General features: G+C 42.1%; 2 protein-coding genes and 1 long non-coding RNA gene across 14 annotated transcripts in view; all 3 read left to right on the top strand.

Annotated features, from left to right (window-relative positions):
* Nucleotides 1-12,623, top strand: part of GANC (glucosidase alpha, neutral C) — a 28,100-nt gene extending 15,477 nt beyond the window's left edge. For 2 of the 9 annotated variants that reach the window (XM_065065887.1, XM_065065888.1), the window contains 11 exons: nucleotides 680-823; nucleotides 1,208-1,304; nucleotides 1,677-1,778; nucleotides 2,277-2,520; nucleotides 4,218-4,282; nucleotides 5,381-5,457; nucleotides 6,679-6,753; nucleotides 7,179-7,292; nucleotides 7,843-7,955; nucleotides 9,484-9,587; nucleotides 10,470-12,623. In XM_065065887.1, coding sequence (XP_064921959.1) covers nucleotides 680-823; nucleotides 1,208-1,304; nucleotides 1,677-1,778; nucleotides 2,277-2,520; nucleotides 4,218-4,282; nucleotides 5,381-5,457; nucleotides 6,679-6,753; nucleotides 7,179-7,292; nucleotides 7,843-7,955; nucleotides 9,484-9,587; nucleotides 10,470-10,579 — 1,245 coding nt within the window. In that variant the 3' untranslated portion in view covers nucleotides 10,580-12,623. Of the gene's footprint in view, nucleotides 1-679; nucleotides 824-1,207; nucleotides 1,305-1,618; nucleotides 1,836-2,276; nucleotides 2,521-4,217; nucleotides 4,283-5,380; nucleotides 5,493-5,653; nucleotides 5,748-6,678; nucleotides 6,754-7,178; nucleotides 7,293-7,842; nucleotides 7,956-9,483; nucleotides 9,588-10,469 lie in introns of those variants that run through there. The other 7 variants (XR_010473243.1, XR_010473240.1, XR_010473242.1 and 4 more) reach the window with 7 other exon arrangements.
* Nucleotides 3,472-3,824, top strand: LOC135579666 (uncharacterized). Its single transcript, XR_010473246.1, has 2 exons — nucleotides 3,472-3,606; nucleotides 3,766-3,824. It is a non-coding gene; the product is annotated as an uncharacterized LOC135579666 (long non-coding RNA).
* Nucleotides 12,624-15,026: 2,403 nt separating the features above from the next.
* CAPN3 (calpain 3) overlaps nucleotides 15,027-19,276 on the top strand; it is a 29,491-nt gene continuing 25,241 nt past the window's right edge. For 2 of the 4 annotated variants that reach the window (XM_021287239.2, XM_021287238.2), the window contains exon 1: nucleotides 15,035-15,615. In XM_021287239.2, the coding sequence (XP_021142914.2) occupies nucleotides 15,322-15,615 (294 nt within the window). In that variant the 5' untranslated portion in view covers nucleotides 15,035-15,321. Of the gene's footprint in view, nucleotides 15,616-19,276 lie in introns of all 4 variants that reach the window. The other 2 variants (XM_021287237.2, XM_021287240.2) reach the window with 2 other exon arrangements.

Below are 19,276 nucleotides of genomic sequence, written 5' to 3'. Positions count from 1 at the left end.
CTCCAGCGAACCTGCTTAGTTGCGTCAGTAGAATGGACAAACTGGAGGCATTTTAGTAACCCGTAATCTAACACAGCTGCTGCAATTCCAGGTTTTGCTACCATAATGGCACACAAGGAGTGATGTGGGAGTGCTCTCTCGTAGCTCCTGGTCACTTCACCTTCCTTCCAGACCTCCTGCCTAGTGCTGAAAGTGTCTGGGTGGACGCTGCTGGACACCTCCAGTTTTATCCCCACCCTGAAGTTCTACTTTGCAGTAGGGTTGTGGCAACTACTCCCCTAGTAGACATGCATAGTAGACATTTCCCAGCCTGCTTTTCCTCTCCAGTTTTTCTCTTCTGTTCTTCTCTGATTTTTTTCCTCATGGCTATTTAATACTTCTCTTTTCCCTGCCTCTTTTTCCTCCCCAGAAAGCAGGAATAACTAGTACCTACTGAGTTTTGTAAGAACTGCAAAAATCAAGTGGGCTTGTAGGCTGCCACCATGATCAAAGGGCCACTAAGAGAGATGAGATGAATGACTGGCATCTTTCAAGTGACCACAGGAGTATAATTACCATATCTTGCTTTGCTATTGCGGTTTCTACTCGTACCCCAGACTGGTTTGATACCCTCTAGACATAAACACACTAAGTCACAGCAATGGCTTTGTTATGTCCTAACTGCAGCCCTGTGTCACAGGGATCCACTAATATCCTCTTTGCGTGGAATGACATGAATGAGCCTTCAGTCTTCAAAGGGGCAGAACTAACAATGCCGAAAGATGCTGTCCACTACAACAACTGGGAGCATCGGGAAGTACACAACCTCTACGGATTCTACCAGGTAGAGTATCTGCAGACACAAACCAATTTTTCTCATGGAGTACATGTGATGTGGTAATTTATTCTGTAACCTCCATGAAGGACTGAAACTCTGCTGTGCTGGATATCGCTGTATTGTAAATACACTCTGTGATTGGTCACAAGAAAATGTGACAACATTGGTACCTTTCTACCATAACAATGTAAATTACATTGGCTGTGACTACACAGTATTTTTTGTTGTTGTTCAAGTACATACCAGTAAGAAAGTATTGCTTTAACAATAGGTATTATTTGTGGCTACAGATTTCTAATCTTTCCTGCCTTCAAAGGGCTAAAGAAGCAGTGTAGCAAATACCCTAATAATAGAGTTTGTCTTCCTGGCTTCCATATTAATGATTTTCAGCAAATGGCAACTGCAGAAGGACTCATCAGACGTTCTTCAGGAAAAGAGAGACCATTTGTCCTCACACGATCTTTCTTTGCTGGTTCACAGAAGTATGGTAAGTAGGGACTAGCTGGATGCCTTCCATGCTGCTTTGTTCTTTTAAGTTTGGTGTGTAGTAGTTAAGTCTAGAGAGGGCAGAAATTTCGTAATACTGACATGGTGAGCACATAAGAGTGCAAATGATTGAAAGAATCAGTAGAACCTGGCAAAGTGTGTACAGGTTAAAGGTAGAATAAGAGCCCATGTCCTGTGACAAACCACTACCTGCTTTTAGTGCATGTTTCAGGAGCGTGCGTGTATAAAGAAAGAAGAGAACAGCAGTCCACCAGTAGTTCATGACCATTCTTGTCTTCTTTCCTTAACTGCAAGCATAAGCTGAAGCATACGCCCACCTTCCCTGTGTAATGCTGAAAATGGGTATTTCCAGGGGCAGTGTGGACTGGAGACAACACAGCAGAGTGGCGTTACTTGAAAATATCTATTCCAATGCTTCTCACCATCAGCATGGCAGGGATTTCATTCTGTGGAGGTAAGGTGTTTAGCTGGAGTTGCTCACTATGCATAAATCACTGGTGCCACCAAGTTTGTGTCCCAATATGGACTTCAACACAGATGGTAGAAAGCACAGTGGTCCAGTGCATTTCCAGGCACTTTCGCAGATGAGTCTGGTTCCAGAAGCCGCTCACCTGGCTCTCACCATCCTTCCTCCATTAACGCTTATGTAGTGTTCACATTCTGTCTGGAGCAGCAGTCCTCAGGTGGTGTTCCATAGCACCACTGTGACAGTCAACTGTCACTGGGGACTGCACTCGGCCTCCAAAAGCTCTCTTCAGATTTTTATTAAAGGATAACTTGTTACACAAGTTTTCCGCTCTTATTTGGACAAGAAGCTGCCCAACAGCAGAACTGCAAGCACACTGCGAAATGCATGGATTTATACACTTGGAATGTTTGTTAGAGGAGAACTTCACATTTTTCAGAATAATTTCCAAAAATGTGTATTTTTATTTGTCTGCACAATATCTAGCTGATGTGGGAGGGTTTATTGGAGATCCAGAACCAGAATTACTTGTTCGCTGGTATCAGGCTGGAGCCTACCAGCCCTTCTTCAGAGGTCATTCTAACATGGAGAGCAAACGGCGAGAACCGTGGCTCTTTGGGGAGAAGAACACCCAGATCATCAGGGAAGCCATTAGAGAGCGCTACGTCCTCCTGCCATACTTATACACACTGTTCTATCGGGCACACACAGCGGCTGAACCGGTTATGAGGTAAGAGCGTAAGTCAGGAGGTTTAGTGATATCTTCAGGACGTGACTTGGAGGAGGGAAGTTAAATTACCATCTCTTACTTTGCAATTATTTATTTAAATATTAAAAGGAAAAGAACCACACAAAAAATACTGAATTCTATTTTCATGCATTCTACAAACTTTGGTAGGGTTCTCAGAGAAAAATTATATGTTTTGCTTTGTTTTTTCCAAATGAAACCTTGAACACACTAATTATATAAACACTGCACAGTCTTTAAACATGTTTTTAAAGTACTACGGACTCCAAAATTCTCCTCAGGATAAAGAACATTATGTAGTATTCCAACCCACACTTGGAACAGTGCTTAATGGACTCTGGACTTGCTGACCTGAAAACATAAAGGCCATTTTGCCCCCCTTGAAAATGTTTGTTACTGCTGAATTATTACTGCTATAAAAGCTTATTTCATATTACTAATTTGATCATTTATCTCTTCAGTATTTTTTATAATTTTATTTGTAGTAATAATCTAGAACAGAAATAAAATTAGGAAATAAACTTTTGTTCTTCTGCACTCTGACTTCTAAGAAAGTGTCGCAGTGGAACTGAATGCAACAATCATTTCAGCAAGAGATGACTGTCAATCTCTCTGGTATTGTGGTGTCTTTGATGTTGCCCTAGAAGTGTCCTTTTTCACCACATTTAACTTGACTTATTGTTGTGCAAATAGAATACATCTCCCAAGTTTTAAAACCATAAAGGTCTTCTTGAAAAGGGCTGAGTGGTTTGAGTTTTGAAGATGATTTGCATTACAGATGTAGTGTGCGCATATCTCTGCAGATGTATAGGCATAATTGCCCTTGTTGTATGCACTGACATAGGCAGTGGGGTTTTGTCTTTCTTGAAATTGAGCTTATTTTGTCACATGCACTGCCCATAATTTTAAATAAAACTTTGATTATGTTAAATTTGCTGCAGTAGGAACAGAATGAGAGAGGACTCATGGTATATTTGTCACTGAGACAAGCAGAGTGGAAACTGTCTCATTAGCAAGGACATGAACAGCAGGGCTGCAGTGAGCAAGTGGATGCCCGTGAGTGAGCAGGTGAACCAGGTTTTTTGTGTAAAGAAACCCAGACCCCTCTCTCTGAATGAGCTGTTATTGTCATAATCTCTCAAGCTCTAAATATACAACTGTTCCGTAACCAGATGGCTGTTGCACTACCCTTTTTTGAGAAAGACTGAATATGAACTTCTGGTGCAGGTTTTTCAGTTGTGACCAGGAGGAGACATGCTATAAAAGCAGCAGTGAGCTGCTGAGAACAGGAGGGACTGTGCTGCAAGGACCAGCTCATCAGGTGTCAGCATTGCTGGTACATTGGGACAGAGAGGATCATCCATCTCTCCTTTGCTAGAAGGAAGGTGTATGTAGTGCAAGTTCATCAGGAAGAAGACAGGAGGGAAGAAAGTGGGGCTGCTGGAGGCCAAACCACTGGTATATTGCAGTGTCTTAAACTGTGTTGTACTGGGAACTCTTATCAGTGACTCAAAAGGGGTATTTTAAGGCACAGAAGCGAAGCTGGCCGTATCTTCAGTTCTTGATAGCTGTACCTTGTGAAGAGAGGGAAAAAATGGAGCCTGAAAATGCCAGAAGGCCATGAACAAGATGGTAGGAGAGGAGGAACTAACTGAATCCCATTATTTCTCTTTCTACAGGCCTCTCTGGATAGAGTTTCCAGGGAAAATAGAAACTTTTGGCGTGGATAATGAGTACATGCTGGGTAAGTAGGTGTCTTCTCATTCTCTGGAATCTGAGTTAAATATTTTTGAGGTGATAGTGTCGTGTGACAAAAAGAAAACATGAGAAGTCTGCCCAAGACTTTAAAAAATTATGTTGTAACTGAAAAAAGAACTTGAGACTTCTTTAAGGGAACTGGTTTTGACAACACTTGGAAAATAGGGGCCATACAAGATGCAAAAACTGAGTTCAGTCTCACTGGGCACTTTGAAAAAACGTGGTCTGTTTTGACCCAAAACATGGAAGTTCACTGTAGCAGCAAAGACAAAAATCTGCTTCAGAAATGACAGTAGCAAACAACTGCCATCCAAAGCTGATTGGTTTTGACTCAGATACAGCTGGCTGCTGAATTCTTTTTTCTGAGAAATTAAGTTTAAAAGATAAGTGTGTTTGTGTAAAGCACATTTAGCCTATATGGGAAGAGAGAATGGGAGGGGAATGTTGCATTATTTTTTGGTTACCTCTGGGCTCAAGAGTGCCTACTAATGGCTTTCAGATGAAGGGATGTTCACTTCTCATGCAGAAATCTGACCAAGATAGGCAGGACATGGCAGCAAAGCAAGGTATGGTGAAGCAGAGCATTTCAGAGTACTCTGGGAGTTCAGCTTGCATCACCAGTGGGCAAGGAGGGAAGTTTATCAAACTGTACAGTCTGTATATGGTAATGTATTTGTTTAGGACTAAAGAACCACCATACACAGTACAATAAGCTTAAGCAGATTTTTTTTATAGAAGAACATTCCCATCTTCTGTTCTTCTGGTTAGAAAAGTGTATTATTTGTTTAACCAAAGAAAAAAACAGGCAGTCAGCTCGTAGACTATGAGGGACCCAGCAGTCTCCAGGCTGGCGGGTATACAGTGCAACCCAGCTGCATCCCAGTGCCGGAACAGAACCAGACCCCAGCAGCCATCAGCTCCCTACATGTGCCTTTTTCTCCAGTAGAATGTGAACCTGAGCACATGATGTGCCCAAGCAAGCCCCTAAAATGGCTATGGGAGACTGACAACCCCAAAGCATACAGTTGCTACTCCGATTAGATGCCGCCGTGAGGACCACAGCCATGTTTATGCTTTTCTCCAGGAAATGCTTTGTTGGTGCATCCAGTCACAGAGCCAGAGGCCAAGGCAGTGAGTGTTCTGCTTCCAGGGTCAGAGGAGGTGAGCATCAGTATGAAGCTGTTCAGCCTTAGAAGGTATTTTATACAACAATCTTCCGGCTCCCCATCTCCTAACTGCTGAGCACTGCCGCTGTGCCAAGTGCTGCCTGGCCATTCTGTGCCACTCAGAACCTTCCTTCCATCTTGCTACCTCACAGGCTTGGCTCACAGTGAATTTACTTTCTTGTTTTTCCAAGAGCTGCTGCACAAATCTCAGGACTCCTATAATTTAAATCCACCCTCGAGACTTGCTGCTTCTCATGGAATGCTGAAAATGAGCTTCACTAAATTGTCAGTGCCCTTTTTCATGTATTTCTCTTTGGTTTAAACTTCTCTTTTATGTAGAACAGAAGGGATCTTCAAAGAAAGGTCACAAGGAAATCAGGGGAAACAGTGGGGAGGGAAAATTATGGAAAGGAAATACAAGCCTCAGTAGCCTGGAATATGCATAGCAAAGACTTTGACTTGTACAGAGATCAGTTTCTCTCTGAAGTAAAGTTATTTATCCACAGGACAGCACTGTGATCCACTCCTACACAGAGTGTTTGGCTGCAGCAGCTGAGAGTTGGAGAAAGGGAAGGAATGTGGGGAAAATAGTTCCTAAGGGAAAGCCTGAGGCTCTGGTGAGGAATGGGAGGAAAGACAGCAGCAAAGGGGAGCATGTGAGACCATGCAGAGCCTTGTGACTCCACTAATGCACCTGAGGACACTCAGAATTCTTCTTAATATAAGGAGAAAAACAGACTGGGCTATCCAAACAAGTTAAAATAAGTATTTTTATCAAGATCTCTGTGGGAATTGACTGCCTGGCACACTTAAAGCAGCTAAAACTGCTGGCAAGTGTGGTGTGTGGGAAGTTTTAGATGTAGCTCTTTCTTTGTGACCTATTGTTAGCAACTACATTGTTAATTTTCATTTCATTATAAATTTGCTTATTCTAGAACTCGGCATTTCTAGAAAAAAAATAAAAAGCTTTTTCATTGGTTTGCACTTCCAGATGCTTTAAGACATACAAGATGTTATGCAAACTGTAGAAAAGATTTTTGTGCTCTAGGAATGAGAATTTATTCTTTCCATCCAGAAGGTCATTTAATTTATTTAAAAGTAAATGCTATTTCTTGCCCAAGAAATAGGTTGTTAGGAATAGTGACAGTAAGGTTAAGCAGAAGAGTAACTGCATCTGGAGACAGAACATGCTCATTCTTGTTTTTATTTTTCCTAGATTTGGTATGATTTCAGAAAATTTAAACAAATGGAAGATCCAGGCACTCTGAAGATCCCAGTAACACTGGAGAATGTATGTTTGTTTTAATATACTACTTCCATTGAGCAGAAAAAAAAAAAAAAAAGGTAGTCTTTTGTCAACATTCAAAATCAGAAAAGTGGTATTTCAGTTTCCTTGTAGGAATGTAATATAAAATAGCTTTTGTAGAGAGGAAAAGTCCCATCTTCTTTGTTGTTAGATGGAACAGTAATATATCCTGGTGGTAGAAAAAAGTAAGATGATGTAAGGGTGACTGCTCCAAGCAAAGATTTTCACTTGTACACATACAGGAAGATCACCACTATTCCCATTGTTAGTTGAATAGTTTTTTTTTTGTACTTATGGTAAAAGTTTGTTTCTGAGTTTTGGTAAGAGCAAGCTTCAGTTATCCCTCTTCCAAGTTAAAATTGTATGATCGGAATATAAGAACCTTTCTACCCTGGCTTTGTTTTTCGCAGATTCCTGTGTTCCAGCGGGGGGGCACTGTGTTGCCCCTGAAGACCACAGCTGGAAAATCGACTGAATGGATGACAGATATTTCTTATGAACTCCACGTGGCCCTGGACACAGAGGTACTCGGAGATGACATTCCCTTTACAAAGTTGTTTCTTTACTCTGTCTGACCTTTCTAGGTCCTTGCTGCCTGTTCAGCCAACACAGTGGTATCTGCATCTCTATGCCCAATGGCTCTCCTCCACTCCTCCTATCTGGGGGGGGCTCCCACCTTCCTCCTACTGTCCCCTCAAAGTGAGACTGAGTTTAGTAGAGGCAGAACATTTTTCTGACCTTTCTCAACCCTCCTCTAGTCCCTTGGAGGAAGGAGCAGAGAATGAGCACACCACAAACTTCCTCTGGGGCACAGAGAGAGAACTTCCCACAACTGTCTGTTCTCATAAATGAGGTGACACCTGGCAGCCGCATCAATTTACAAAACCAGGATGTCCAAGTCCTCAAGCACTCTGAGAGCTGGACTCCCTGAGCCTTCTAGGGCTACAAGTCGCTAAAGAAAAATAAACACACACCCTTCACTATGAAGCATAACATATAGTGAGACATTTTTAGTTTAATTGCCCAGCACTGGAAGCTGCTGTTAATTTATACTCCATCTGGTGTGTATCACAGGCCTGTGCAATCGGTGAGCTCTACCTGGACGATGGGCATTCCTTTCAGTATCTACACAAGAAGCAGTTCCTGTATCGGAAATTCACTTTCCACAAGAACATTCTCTCTTCCAGGTAACAGCAATTATGGACAAAAGCCATTAACACACTGTCATTGGAAATATCTTTTCTAGTTCATGAGGCCACCTTACAAATCTAGAAGTATTAGTCTCATCTGTTGCTTGATGAAGTCCCAAAGCATGCAGGATCTGCCATAAAACTGCAGAGATAAACAATGTTCTGCAGAAGTCTAAGCGCAGCAACACATGAAATACTGAGTTGTCTCGTATTGTTTCAGTTTACTCAAAATCACCTGTTCTACAGATTTACTCAAATGAAATGAAAGTCATCAGCAAGTGTAAAGCCTATCAGAGAGACAAAAGAAGATAGACTGGGAGATTTGCAAATAAGCAACACCTAGAGTGTGTATTTTCTAAGATATATTTTTGTAGGGTCTTCTTCACTGAGAGAGTGGAGACCACTTCACCCAGGGAAGTGGTCGTGGCACCAAGACTGTCAGAGTTCAAGGAGTGTCTGGGTGATGCTTTTAATCATATGATTTAGTTTTAGGTAGTCCTGCAAAGAGCTGGGAGTTGAACTCAGTGATCCTTATGGGCGCCCTCCAACTTGAGATATTCTGTGTGGAAACCACAGACACCATTACATGTAGTCTCCAGAAGTCATCAACAAATGCACCATATATATTAGCACGGTAAAATAAACAAGAAAAGCACTTGAAAGGAGGCACAAGGGGACACAACCTGCAGAGGCTGACTGGAACAACCAAAAACCGAAACTATCCATAGCTACTTGTAAGGAAAGAGATGTTAAATATGTCACTATGACACTTTTACTATTGAGTTTTGTTGCCCATGGGGCTGTGCAGTGCATAAAAGGTGATTTTATAGGCATTTCTTTATTCCCTCAGGGTTTAAAACTATGCAGGAGGTGGTCCTGAAGCTACAAAATTTAACACAGAGCAAAACCGTAAACTACCTTGGATAATGTAGTTAATAGTATGCTTCAAATCTCTTTATCTGGAATATGGAATCTGAGAAGCCTAAAAAAGTCAGGATGGAAAAGAAAAATGTTGCTAATATGCTAGCAAATCTAGAAGTTGGGAAAAAGACATTTTGATATGAGTGATATAATATTCTGTTCACTCTGGAAAGGAAAGTTTCCTTTTGATTTAATTTTTTTGAGCTTTTTAATAAAAATTAAATTAGTTACAAAATGAAAGATAATTGTGCCTCAGATTGAAACATCTTACTTGAAAAATGTTAAAATTAACTTTAGATTTATACTTAGGAATTTTAACTACCATTTTGCAAAAATCCAGAACCTTTCTGGTTGCCAAAGCCATGCTTTTTGCCATGGAATATCTTCTCAAACTTTTTTCTTCTAATTTCATGAAATCTGCTATGCAGCGAAAAATTAGCTGATAATAGGAGAAAGTTTTATTTGTTTCAGAAGAAAGGTAAATAGAGGAAAAGAAACCAGTACAGGGTACTTTCAGGAGGAGACTGCAGTAGTGCTTTCTCAGTATGATGTTGAACTTCTACTGGTGGATAGCAATGTGTATGAAATCACTTTCTTTTTTCAGCTGCATAGATGAAAGCGGACGATACCACACTACCTGTGTGGTTGCACGAGTGATAGTTCTGGGATTTGGACAGCAACCCGCTCTTGTAACAGCTTCTTCCAAGGGTAATGAACTGACTTCTATTTTACTAAATTTTTTCAAATGCTGTTGCTCTACTGCAGTGTCAAACTGACAGCTCTATAAAGTAAGTGTTACAGCATAGGGAGCATCTTTGTTCAGTTTTATTTGCTGATTTTTGATATCAAGGACAGAATATAGTGCAAGGAGCCAGCAGCTGCTCACCACTACTATTACACGCAGAACTAAAGAACACTTGCTTTGTAAAGCAATAGATATATCAGCAAAAGTGGTTCAGAATGAACAAGTTCAGATAACTGTGTCCTGCACAGAACATGACCGGAGATAGAATTTCAAATGAAGGACCATTTGCTCAGATCTGTAAGCTGGCCTACTCTAGAACAGGAAATTTGCAGACAAAACCAGGATGACTTTTCTTTTCTCTTGCTCATTCAATATTGTGTGGAGTTTGTGACTATATGGGGATCTCTAGAAGCTGGGGGGATTCCATATGGATAGGCAGTAGCATCTACAGAAAGAGCTTATTGTTTCTGGCTGCTTTCCAAGCACATCCCTGCACTTTGGGAATCGTGTGGACATTCTGCCTCCACCTGTCAATCTCAAGGACTTTTAGGGTGCTTGGGGGAAAACCTATTCTGAAAGTAGGGTTATTTTTTTCAGAAAAATCTGTGAATAGTTCCATAGTTTAATGTACTGTAGTTTGAAAGGTCAACAAAAAACAAATAGTTTTCCGATTCTGCTGCATTCTGATTTGTATATTGCGTGGATTTGACTACTATTTTTTTTTAATCAATTCTTTCCACCATTGACAGGGACAGTCTGAATTAAAAATTGGGGAGAGTCATGTGTAACTGTGTTTCAGAAGGGTTCTTCTTAAATTATGTAGTAAACTCTCTTTTCCTGTTCAGGTGGAAAAGAAAAAGAAGTGGTTTTCACATATGATACGAAGACCTCCATGCTGATGCTGGAAAATCTAGTCCTGAGTGTTGATGCTGACTGGAGGATTCACATCAGCTGAAAGAAGACACAACTTCTTCAGAGAATTCATTGAGAGGTTGAAGGCAAATAAGTTGGGATGTCTTAAAATGTTCACTTGGATCCAATCAACACCCACATCTCCAAACTAACTTTTCCTACAATTTTTCTTTTAAAGCACTAATTTAAACCTGGATAGCTCTTCTATTCAGCAAAAGTAATGGCACTAGAATTGTATCCTTGGGTAAAAAAGGTAAATACTATCTGCTCCCAGCAAGCTTCAGTTAGACATTAAGATTGAGTTCTGCCTTCACTTGCACCAAAAAATCATGAATTGATGGGGTGAGATTGTGGCTCGCTGGCATAGGGTTTAATGTAGGTATTTGGAAATCCCACTATTCAGAGACTGGATTACTTGAGAAGAGCAGATGTGGGCCAGTTTGACAAGGAGCATCAGCAGATGTGCCAGAGGCAGAGGTTATCATTGGAGCTCTGCCTGCAAGCTGCCTTGTGAAAACAAACCCAGAAGGAGCCACCCAGTGTGATGACAGACACTTCCCCTTTCCAGTCCATGTGAGAGTGCAAAACCAGGCAGTCTGAACGGGAAACTAAACAACAGGCTGGCCGAACAGGTCAGTCACCAAAGGTAAGGTTTGCGCAGGTTGTGCCAGGCAGTCATACAACAGCAAAAGACAGAACTGTGGGAGTGCAGGAGTCTCTCCAGCAGCTGGCTTTGAAAGTGGTATTTGGATTTTGAAAAGGCACACATCTATGTAAGTGCAATACTGGCTTAGGGTAGCAGCTAGACTCACACGGCAACATTTTCCATGTTAGTCCTCCTGTCTCTCTGCAGGTACTACTTTAAAAAAAAGTCTTTCATTAGGAAAGAATTAGCATTTTTGGATGATTGAATGTCATTGGTTAAAGTCAGCCCAGTGAAATGATTCTGCTTATGAAGAGCTCTGCTTCTCCACATCTTGCCAGTCTTGCCAAAGCTTAGCTTCCTTCACATACATTTCAGTAATTTCTTGGTCAGTTTTTAGTATCTGGCTGAGATTTGAGCTTGGTATTTATGAAGTGAATTTTTCATTTTAATGGGATTAATTCCGCATTTAGCCATCCCACTTCATGCTTGTTCCCCCATCCTCTTACAACTCACCCCAATGTTCCTCTGCCTCCTTTTCCCACCATCTCTGCAGATAGAACTGGTGTGTCCTGATGCTTTCAGCCCTTTCAAAACTAAGAGACATCCTGAGTCCCACCTCCCCCACATCCTGCCTCTTCCCACAGCCCTTTCCATATCAGGCATCACTTTTCGCAACTCAAGTTGTTTGCACTTTCCATTTGCTACACTTGTCAACTATATTATTTTAAAACCAGTTCGTCTTTGACTCAAACCTGAACATGCCATCAGTTGGGTTTTGTGGATATAAAAGCGTAAAATTAATTTTAGCAAGATAACAAAATATTTTCTAAACACGTCAGTAAATTAACTCGTAGAAAACGAGAATGATGGTCAACTAAAGGTAACGTAACAGTCCATTTGTACGTTGTTCCCTCCTCTTCTTACTAAGCCCTCCTTGTGCGTGGTCAGTCATTCCCACCTGCTGCTGCTTGTCCTCTGCAGGGCAGATTTCTGGGAACAGCAAGTGTGAGAGCAAACTGTGACTACTCGGTTCTTGGCTACCAAGCACAATTTGTTCCCCACCAGGCCCCCTTGGGTTCCTTCCTTTTTGTCCTGCAGAGCTGTTTGTCAGCCCCTGCTAGCAGACCGTGTGAGCCTCCGCTGCGGGAACTGGCAGCCGGGATACTGCTGTGCTTAGCGCAGACGAGTCAGTCCAGGTAGAAGAGTAGGAAATAGATAGTTCACATCTGTGAGAAGAGAGAGAGACCCTATTTTTGAGACAGACCTTATTTTTGTATCAGCTTCTGAGCTTTAATTGACGATTGCTTCCTATGTTTAAGCATAGCAGTGCTTCTGGCAGGGCATAAATATTGTCTGGGGCATTTTAATGAAATGTTGTAAGTGGTTGGAAAGTGAAATAAAGTTGTAAGTTGGAAAGTGAAATAAAGTAACAATGAAGCGAGTTACATGCCTTATTCCTTCCAACCTTCTTCCTACAGCTGAGAATCACTACTAAGTGTTCTTCCAACTGGTTAAAGTGAATGACGAGCATTTATACTCTGGCCCTCAGTATATCTGCACTATAGTAACTACTCATGAGCCAAGTTTTCAGTGGTGTGAAGTGTCTGACTTCTATGGGTTTAGATAGGAATTAGTTGCTGAAAATCTTAGCAGTTGTGTCTTTAGATCTGAGAAAATAAATTTCGAAGAATATCATTTACATTGATCCTTGCAGCCACTCACATACTTTTCCACATATTTATGCCATAAATTAAGAAATAAATTTACAATATATCTTTACCAAAAAAGTAATTTAATTCGATTAGTGAAAACAACTGGAGATAAAACTTCATAAAAATAAGTAAAAAGGTTATCATCCATGCAGTTCGCTTTTATTCTGTCTAACCAGGTCAGCTATTGGGGTACTTCTGCTTGCAAGAAATTCCAGTGCAAAAGGTGGTTTGATTCCTAATTGACAAAGGATTTATTTTGCCCTTTGTAGCAGACAGCACTTCCATTCTTCTCTATGGTGAATTGTGTTTCTTTAAAGACACCATTTGTCTTTTACTAGCAACTGCTGTTTCTCACAAAAAAAAGACCTACATAACTAAACCAGTAAAAAATATGAAAGAGGAAGCTGGTTTTTTTAAAGAAAAGGCATAACCACAAAATACATCAGTAAAGAGCAACATTGGGTTGGAAGTGAGAAGTGCCGGTCCACCCGTCAGTCCCTGTGCAGGCACTGGCTGAACTGTTAGCTGTAGCAGCACGTCGTACCCTGACACTTGCTGACCTTCCCAAGAGAAAAAATATAAAACCACCGCTAATCCTTCACTTGATCCTCCCCAGCAGCCCATAAGGAGTTTGTCAAATATCACACCTGTGCTACTGACATTCCTTCTAGAACCGAGTTCTGTGTACGAGACATAATAAATTAGTATTTATATTGGGCATGAAGGGAAAGTATAAAAAAGGACATATACGCAGGCTCCAAAATGAGTGTGTTTGCTGAAGCTGCGAAGTGAGAGGACCTTCCATCTCACTACTTGCATTGCTCTTGAAATATCCTGGAAAGAATGACACATGGCTCTGCTAAGCTGTCCTGCAAAGTAATTTCACATGTGAGACCCATAATCCTTACATCTAAAAGTAATGAGAAAGTCGTCAGTTCTGCATCTGGACAGCCCACCCTGAAGCAATTGCATTTCTATTTCCACAAACACTTGAATCTGTCCTTTCTGGTTGCCCTGTTGGTTCAAGATGACTTGCATTCTTGATAAAAACAAAAGGATTTAGGCCACCATTAGAAGACTGAGGATTAATATTCCTAGAGGTTAGTCAAGCTTGCCAAATATATCACTTTCTTTTAAAGTTCCCCTAGTGGAGTTTTTTAAATGAGTTGTAGAGATTGTCCATTGTACTGTTGATTTGAAATGCATAAACCAAGCAGCGGGCTGAGAAATAAAGAATGAATCAGTCCTTCAGAAAACACCATAGTGGGAGGGCAGAAGGTCAGCCATGAGCCAGAGTCCAGAGACCAGTGTCATTAGGCAAAAATAACACTGATGTCATCATGTCATTTAAGATTTCACAAGCAAGGTTTTAGGAGGCTTTTCTTGATGCATAAATAATGTCATTTTTTAAAGAACTGGGTAATACAGAAGAGCAACATGTGTTTAGATTTTCTTTCACAGAGACTATGAATTTGTTCTTTATCCCACTGTTGTGAGACAAAATACCCATGAAAAGTCAGATGTCTGAGTGGTGTGTCATAACACACACAGGATGGCTCAGTTTCCAAACTGGGGCCTTTATAAACTTTTTCTGCCCCTATATGAAAAGGTTCCTGTTACATGGAAGTAGCTGTCACCTGATGAGTCTTAGTGCTGGCAAGCTGCTCTTTAGAGAAGCCAATTCCCCGCTCACGGGTATTGAACTGACCTCAGTTGCATGAAATAATTAATTTTTTGCCATTAGGAGCATGTCTTCAGATAATCATCTTTATAAATATCTCTGTAAGTAAAAATCTCTAGATATCTTTTCTGCAGCAAAGGGCAGAAACAACAAGTTGAGTATAACAGTTCCTTCAGGAGTGTCAGGAATAGTTTAGTAGCTGGCAGGACCTCTAGATACATTCCCAAACCAGCAGGAGTTCAGCTTCCAGTTACGCTGAGCTGCTCGCACCAGGAGTCAGCCTGCACACCACACGGAGCGTGTCCCGGGAACACGCCTGGCCTGGGCACGACCTGCACAGCAGATGGACACCATCTCACTAACCCCCTCCCTCTCACTTCCCCTCTCTCTTTGCGTGCAGTTATTTTTAGATTTCACGGGTTAAAGCTTGGCCCTTCCGGACACTTATACGCACAGGCAGGCACACACACATGCTGTAGATACTGCCACTGAGGCACGGGAGTTAGCCAAGAGATTACCTTGTTCCACATCAAGGAATAAATTCCAATTTCTTATAATAAATTACTGCCCTTCAAGATGATGCATGACGTGCTCAACCACGTGGAATTTTATTGCTTGCAAATTTGACTAGGAGACTTTCAACGGATAGAAAAAGCGGTTTACACAGCAACTTCCTCTTCTCTCCAGTTTCCTTCCAGTTTGCAAGATCTTGCTTTCTTTCGACATTTGCTTTAAGCCAGATTCCCATGCCGTCCGCCATAAATGCAACGGTGGCTCAGCAAACAGCTGCTGGGTCAGTTCCCAGCCCTGCTACCAGCACTACAACCGAGGGTGCAGGTGGGGGCACAGGGGGGATTTATTCTGCCATTATAAGCCGCAACCAGCCCATTATCAGAGTAAAGGAGAAGACCTATGAAGAGCTTCACAAGAAGTGCCTGGAGAAAAACATTCTCTACGAAGATCCTGATTTCCCACCAAATGAGTCCTCCCTCTTCTATAGCCAGAAAATCCCCATCAAGTTTGAATGGAAAAGACCACGTGTAAGTAACGTGTTTGCTGAGTGCCTTTTACTTTCTGTAAATTAAAGTATTCACTCTGAGCTCACATTTTTTTCAGAAAGTTTATGTCAAGGAAGGCAGGGGAATAAGCTGAAAGTGTATTTCCTTAGAGCTCTCCTGGAAGATATCTAACTAGGGCTGTGGAAGCTCTGATTAGTGTGTATATAATGACTAAAATAAATCAAAATGAAACTAACCAATTAAAAAAAAAAGATGGAATGAAATAGATAGGAAAAGAAATACAGAATTTAATTGTCTGCATAATTTGCTGGGGATATTCTTGACTGAAATTTCCGAAGAAAAATTCTCTTCATCCTGCAGCAAGTTATCGGGTTTGCTGAGGCTTAGTTTTTAAACACTACCGTATTTCACTTACAACTTTAATATTATGCTGTTTTGCTAATCTGTGAAAAGGACAGGTTGTGGTCTGAAACATGCTTTTTTCAGTTGTTTGTTCCCAGCATTGCTTGGCCAACTTGCAAAGGTTGTTTACCATATTATCCCCTTAACATGAGCATTGGTGTTTGACTCACTATGAGGACCCACTCCTGCCTACTAATCCCATTTCTTTTTCCCATCTTGTGGGCATTCCCCGGCCAGCCTGCCTCTTCTTTCCCACCCTCAGTGTCTCACAGGCAGAGGATTAATTCCTGAGTGACCAACTGATTCCCGATCCCCCTGCAGGAGGAGTTCTCCTTTGTCATTCCTGCTGGGTGGCTGCTCTCCTCCAGAGAAGCAGCCCCGGATGCTCCTCAGCCCCTGCCATCTCCTCTCCAGCAGTGAGGACATCGCTCTGGGGAGATTCTACAGCTCCCCCATCTCTCTGGCAGTCTTTGGCCTTCTTTTCTACATTTGCTGTATCCCCAACACCCAAATCTGTGCTTCAGTGGCAGAGTCAGTGGTGGTAAATAAAACCACAGGAACGTAACTAAATTGCAAAAGACCTGGAGCTGTTGTGGGAAGCTGTTGCAGACACAGGGGAAGGCCATGTGCCACTGTCACAACAACAACAACGTGAGCAATGTGGGGGGAGCAACGTGACTCCCCCATCTGCCATGCCCTGTGCGTGTGTGCTCCGTCATTCCTTCATCATCACCGCGGCTGCATCAGCCCCTGGAAATATGTGTGAATGAGTTAAATGCAGCCACAAGTCAATCATCTTAAAGGGATTAGTTTCCCCTATTTCTGCGGAGAAGAAAGCGATAAAGGAGTATAGTGGATGAGTGCCAGCACCCTGGGGCAGACAGACTGCAAATGTGTATATGAGAAAGCATCACAATATTTTAAAAAGCACAATGTAACCTCAAACTTGTCTAATATAACTGAGCATGCACAGATCAAGCCTTTGTTTTTGGAAAGGTTCAGACTTCAGGGTCTCTATCCCAAAGGTTTTTTTCTAAGCCACTCACTAGAAATAAGTTTGGGAGCTATATACTTAGTACTCATGTAGGAACAACATGCTGTGGACTGTAGAAAGACTCAAAATACAACCTAAACATCAAGGCCAAAGCTGTCTGTGTTCTTTCTACACAGGTGTTCAAGCAACCTGATGTGGTTCCAGTTGCAGGCAGAGCAGAAGCAGGAGATGCAGAGAGCTGCAGTCTGCACCTGCTGAGTGCTGGGGTGCTGTGGGATCATGGATCCAGTTGGTCCTGACCCCAACAGAGATGGCTTTCCTGATGGGAACACACTGGGCTAATTTACAGAGATACCTGTGCCTTCTATTGCAAATGTGTTTGTTTTAAACAGGTCATTGCTGTACCCAGGAGGTCCCCAAAGAGGAGACACTCAAGTATAACGCTTTCTCCTTTTATAATGTATCCCCTACATTGTCATCCATACCAGAACCGCAAACCGAGACTTCTCTTGGGTGCTGATGCAAAAGACCTGTATTTATTGGTGCTGATCTCAAACTGACCCAGGACTTTGCTTCATTGGACATAGAGACTGTAGGTTATATGGCACCAGTAGGAGGACTTATCTGATATTTTATACACAATTAGCCACAATAGACACAAAAGAACATCATAAAGTCAAATGAATAGAAACTAGTAATACTGGTCTAAAGAGAGTTTTGCTAAGAGATTAAAGCAATCATTGAAGCACCAAATGTAAAGATCTGACTGCACAGGCCATGTTTTGTAATAGTCTGTAAAGATATGAACAACTCCTTTTCTTATTGAATTGCAATAGCATTTTCTTGGCAAAGAAAGTGACTAGCTTATAGTCTTATAAAGTGGTAATTCTCAATCACTTTGAAATTCAGGTCGAACTTGAATTGAATCAGACTTGATAACATATTCCAAAAGAAAACAAAATACCAGACAGTTCAGAAGTCCTGAGATAATATCACAACACTGGCTTCACTCTAGATTGTTTCCCTGATTTCTATAGAATATTGTATATGCCACATACCCCTAGAAATACAAACAAGTGATCAACGTGCTCCAAAGATCTCATTCAAAACAGAGAGCTGGAAATAGGCAACCTGTTCCTGACTGCCTCTGGCTTTCTGAGTCACCCTAGTCATGCCACCTAACCAATTCATACCCAAGCTCCTCCTACCACAGCAGATCAATGTATTGAGACTATAATATACATTACATTTTAATGCTGGCTTTAAGTGAGTCTCATATGCAATGACATTAATCCACCTGGGAATGATGAGTGCAAGTTTTTCCAGAAGCTCCAAGTATAATTTGAGGAATCACAATGTTAATCTAAAGGGCACATGTTTGCCAGTTACCAACGCTATAACCGAGCACTGATGATGGTGCCGTTCCTCAGCTGAATGGTGCTTCTCTGCTGTAGCTCTCAGCACACTGTGCTGACATACAGAAAGGTTATGTGTCTGCTTTTGCACCTGCGTGCTACAAGGACCCCACAGCAAGTCAGCCAGAGGGATGACACTGCCCTGATGCCCAGCTCTGAGCGGAGGCGCCTGCTGAGCCCGGCGTGGGCAGCTCCTCCTCCCACATGTGGGCTGCTGGGGCCTGGTGTCTGCCCGCTTCCCCTGGCAATGGCCCTGCTGTGGCTCGATCTTTTCCTCCAGACTCCTGCAATTACTGAGGTGGTGAGAGGTGTCCAGCCCCAGAGCTACTCCTGGCTCTCATGTCTCTGGCCCTACAGGCTTTTCTCTCTGTGGTTTGTGCTACCTGGAGGTCAGGTTCTCCCCCGCCTCCTCCCAAAATGATCAGCCTCTGCTGCTGTGAGGGCAGCCAGGGCACAAGGATTGGTCTTGTGCTTTACCGTCAGAAGGACAGCTGCTATGCAGGGCAGCTGTGAGCCTTGGCGTGGGGGTGGAGAGAAGGCCCCTGTAATTCTACCCAGCCAGTGACTGCCACGCCATGACATGAATGCACAGAGCAGACCTCCTGATACTCAACTTGGGCAAAAGCCAAGTGACAGCCCTGAAAGTTTCTCTGGGTAAAGACTGTGGGATTCATCCAGTGTTTTTGTTGAGAGCAGGCATGAATGTGGTTTAGGTATGTAGAGGGGAAATAAAATCCCCCTCTGTTAATGCATAATATTAAATCATTCACTCACCCATGGAAGGTGAGAGAAGCACAAAGGGCTGTTCTCACCTGCACCAGGTTATATCCAGCTCAGTGACGAGCTGTGCTCAGGTTTCTTAATGGCCTCA

This window comes from Columba livia, chromosome 5, assembly GCF_036013475.1.
Source record: "Columba livia isolate bColLiv1 breed racing homer chromosome 5, bColLiv1.pat.W.v2, whole genome shotgun sequence".
Lineage (NCBI taxonomy): Eukaryota > Metazoa > Chordata > Aves > Columbiformes > Columbidae > Columba > Columba livia.
Note: the sequence above shows the minus strand (reverse complement) of the source record. Positions and strands in the feature narration are given on the sequence as shown.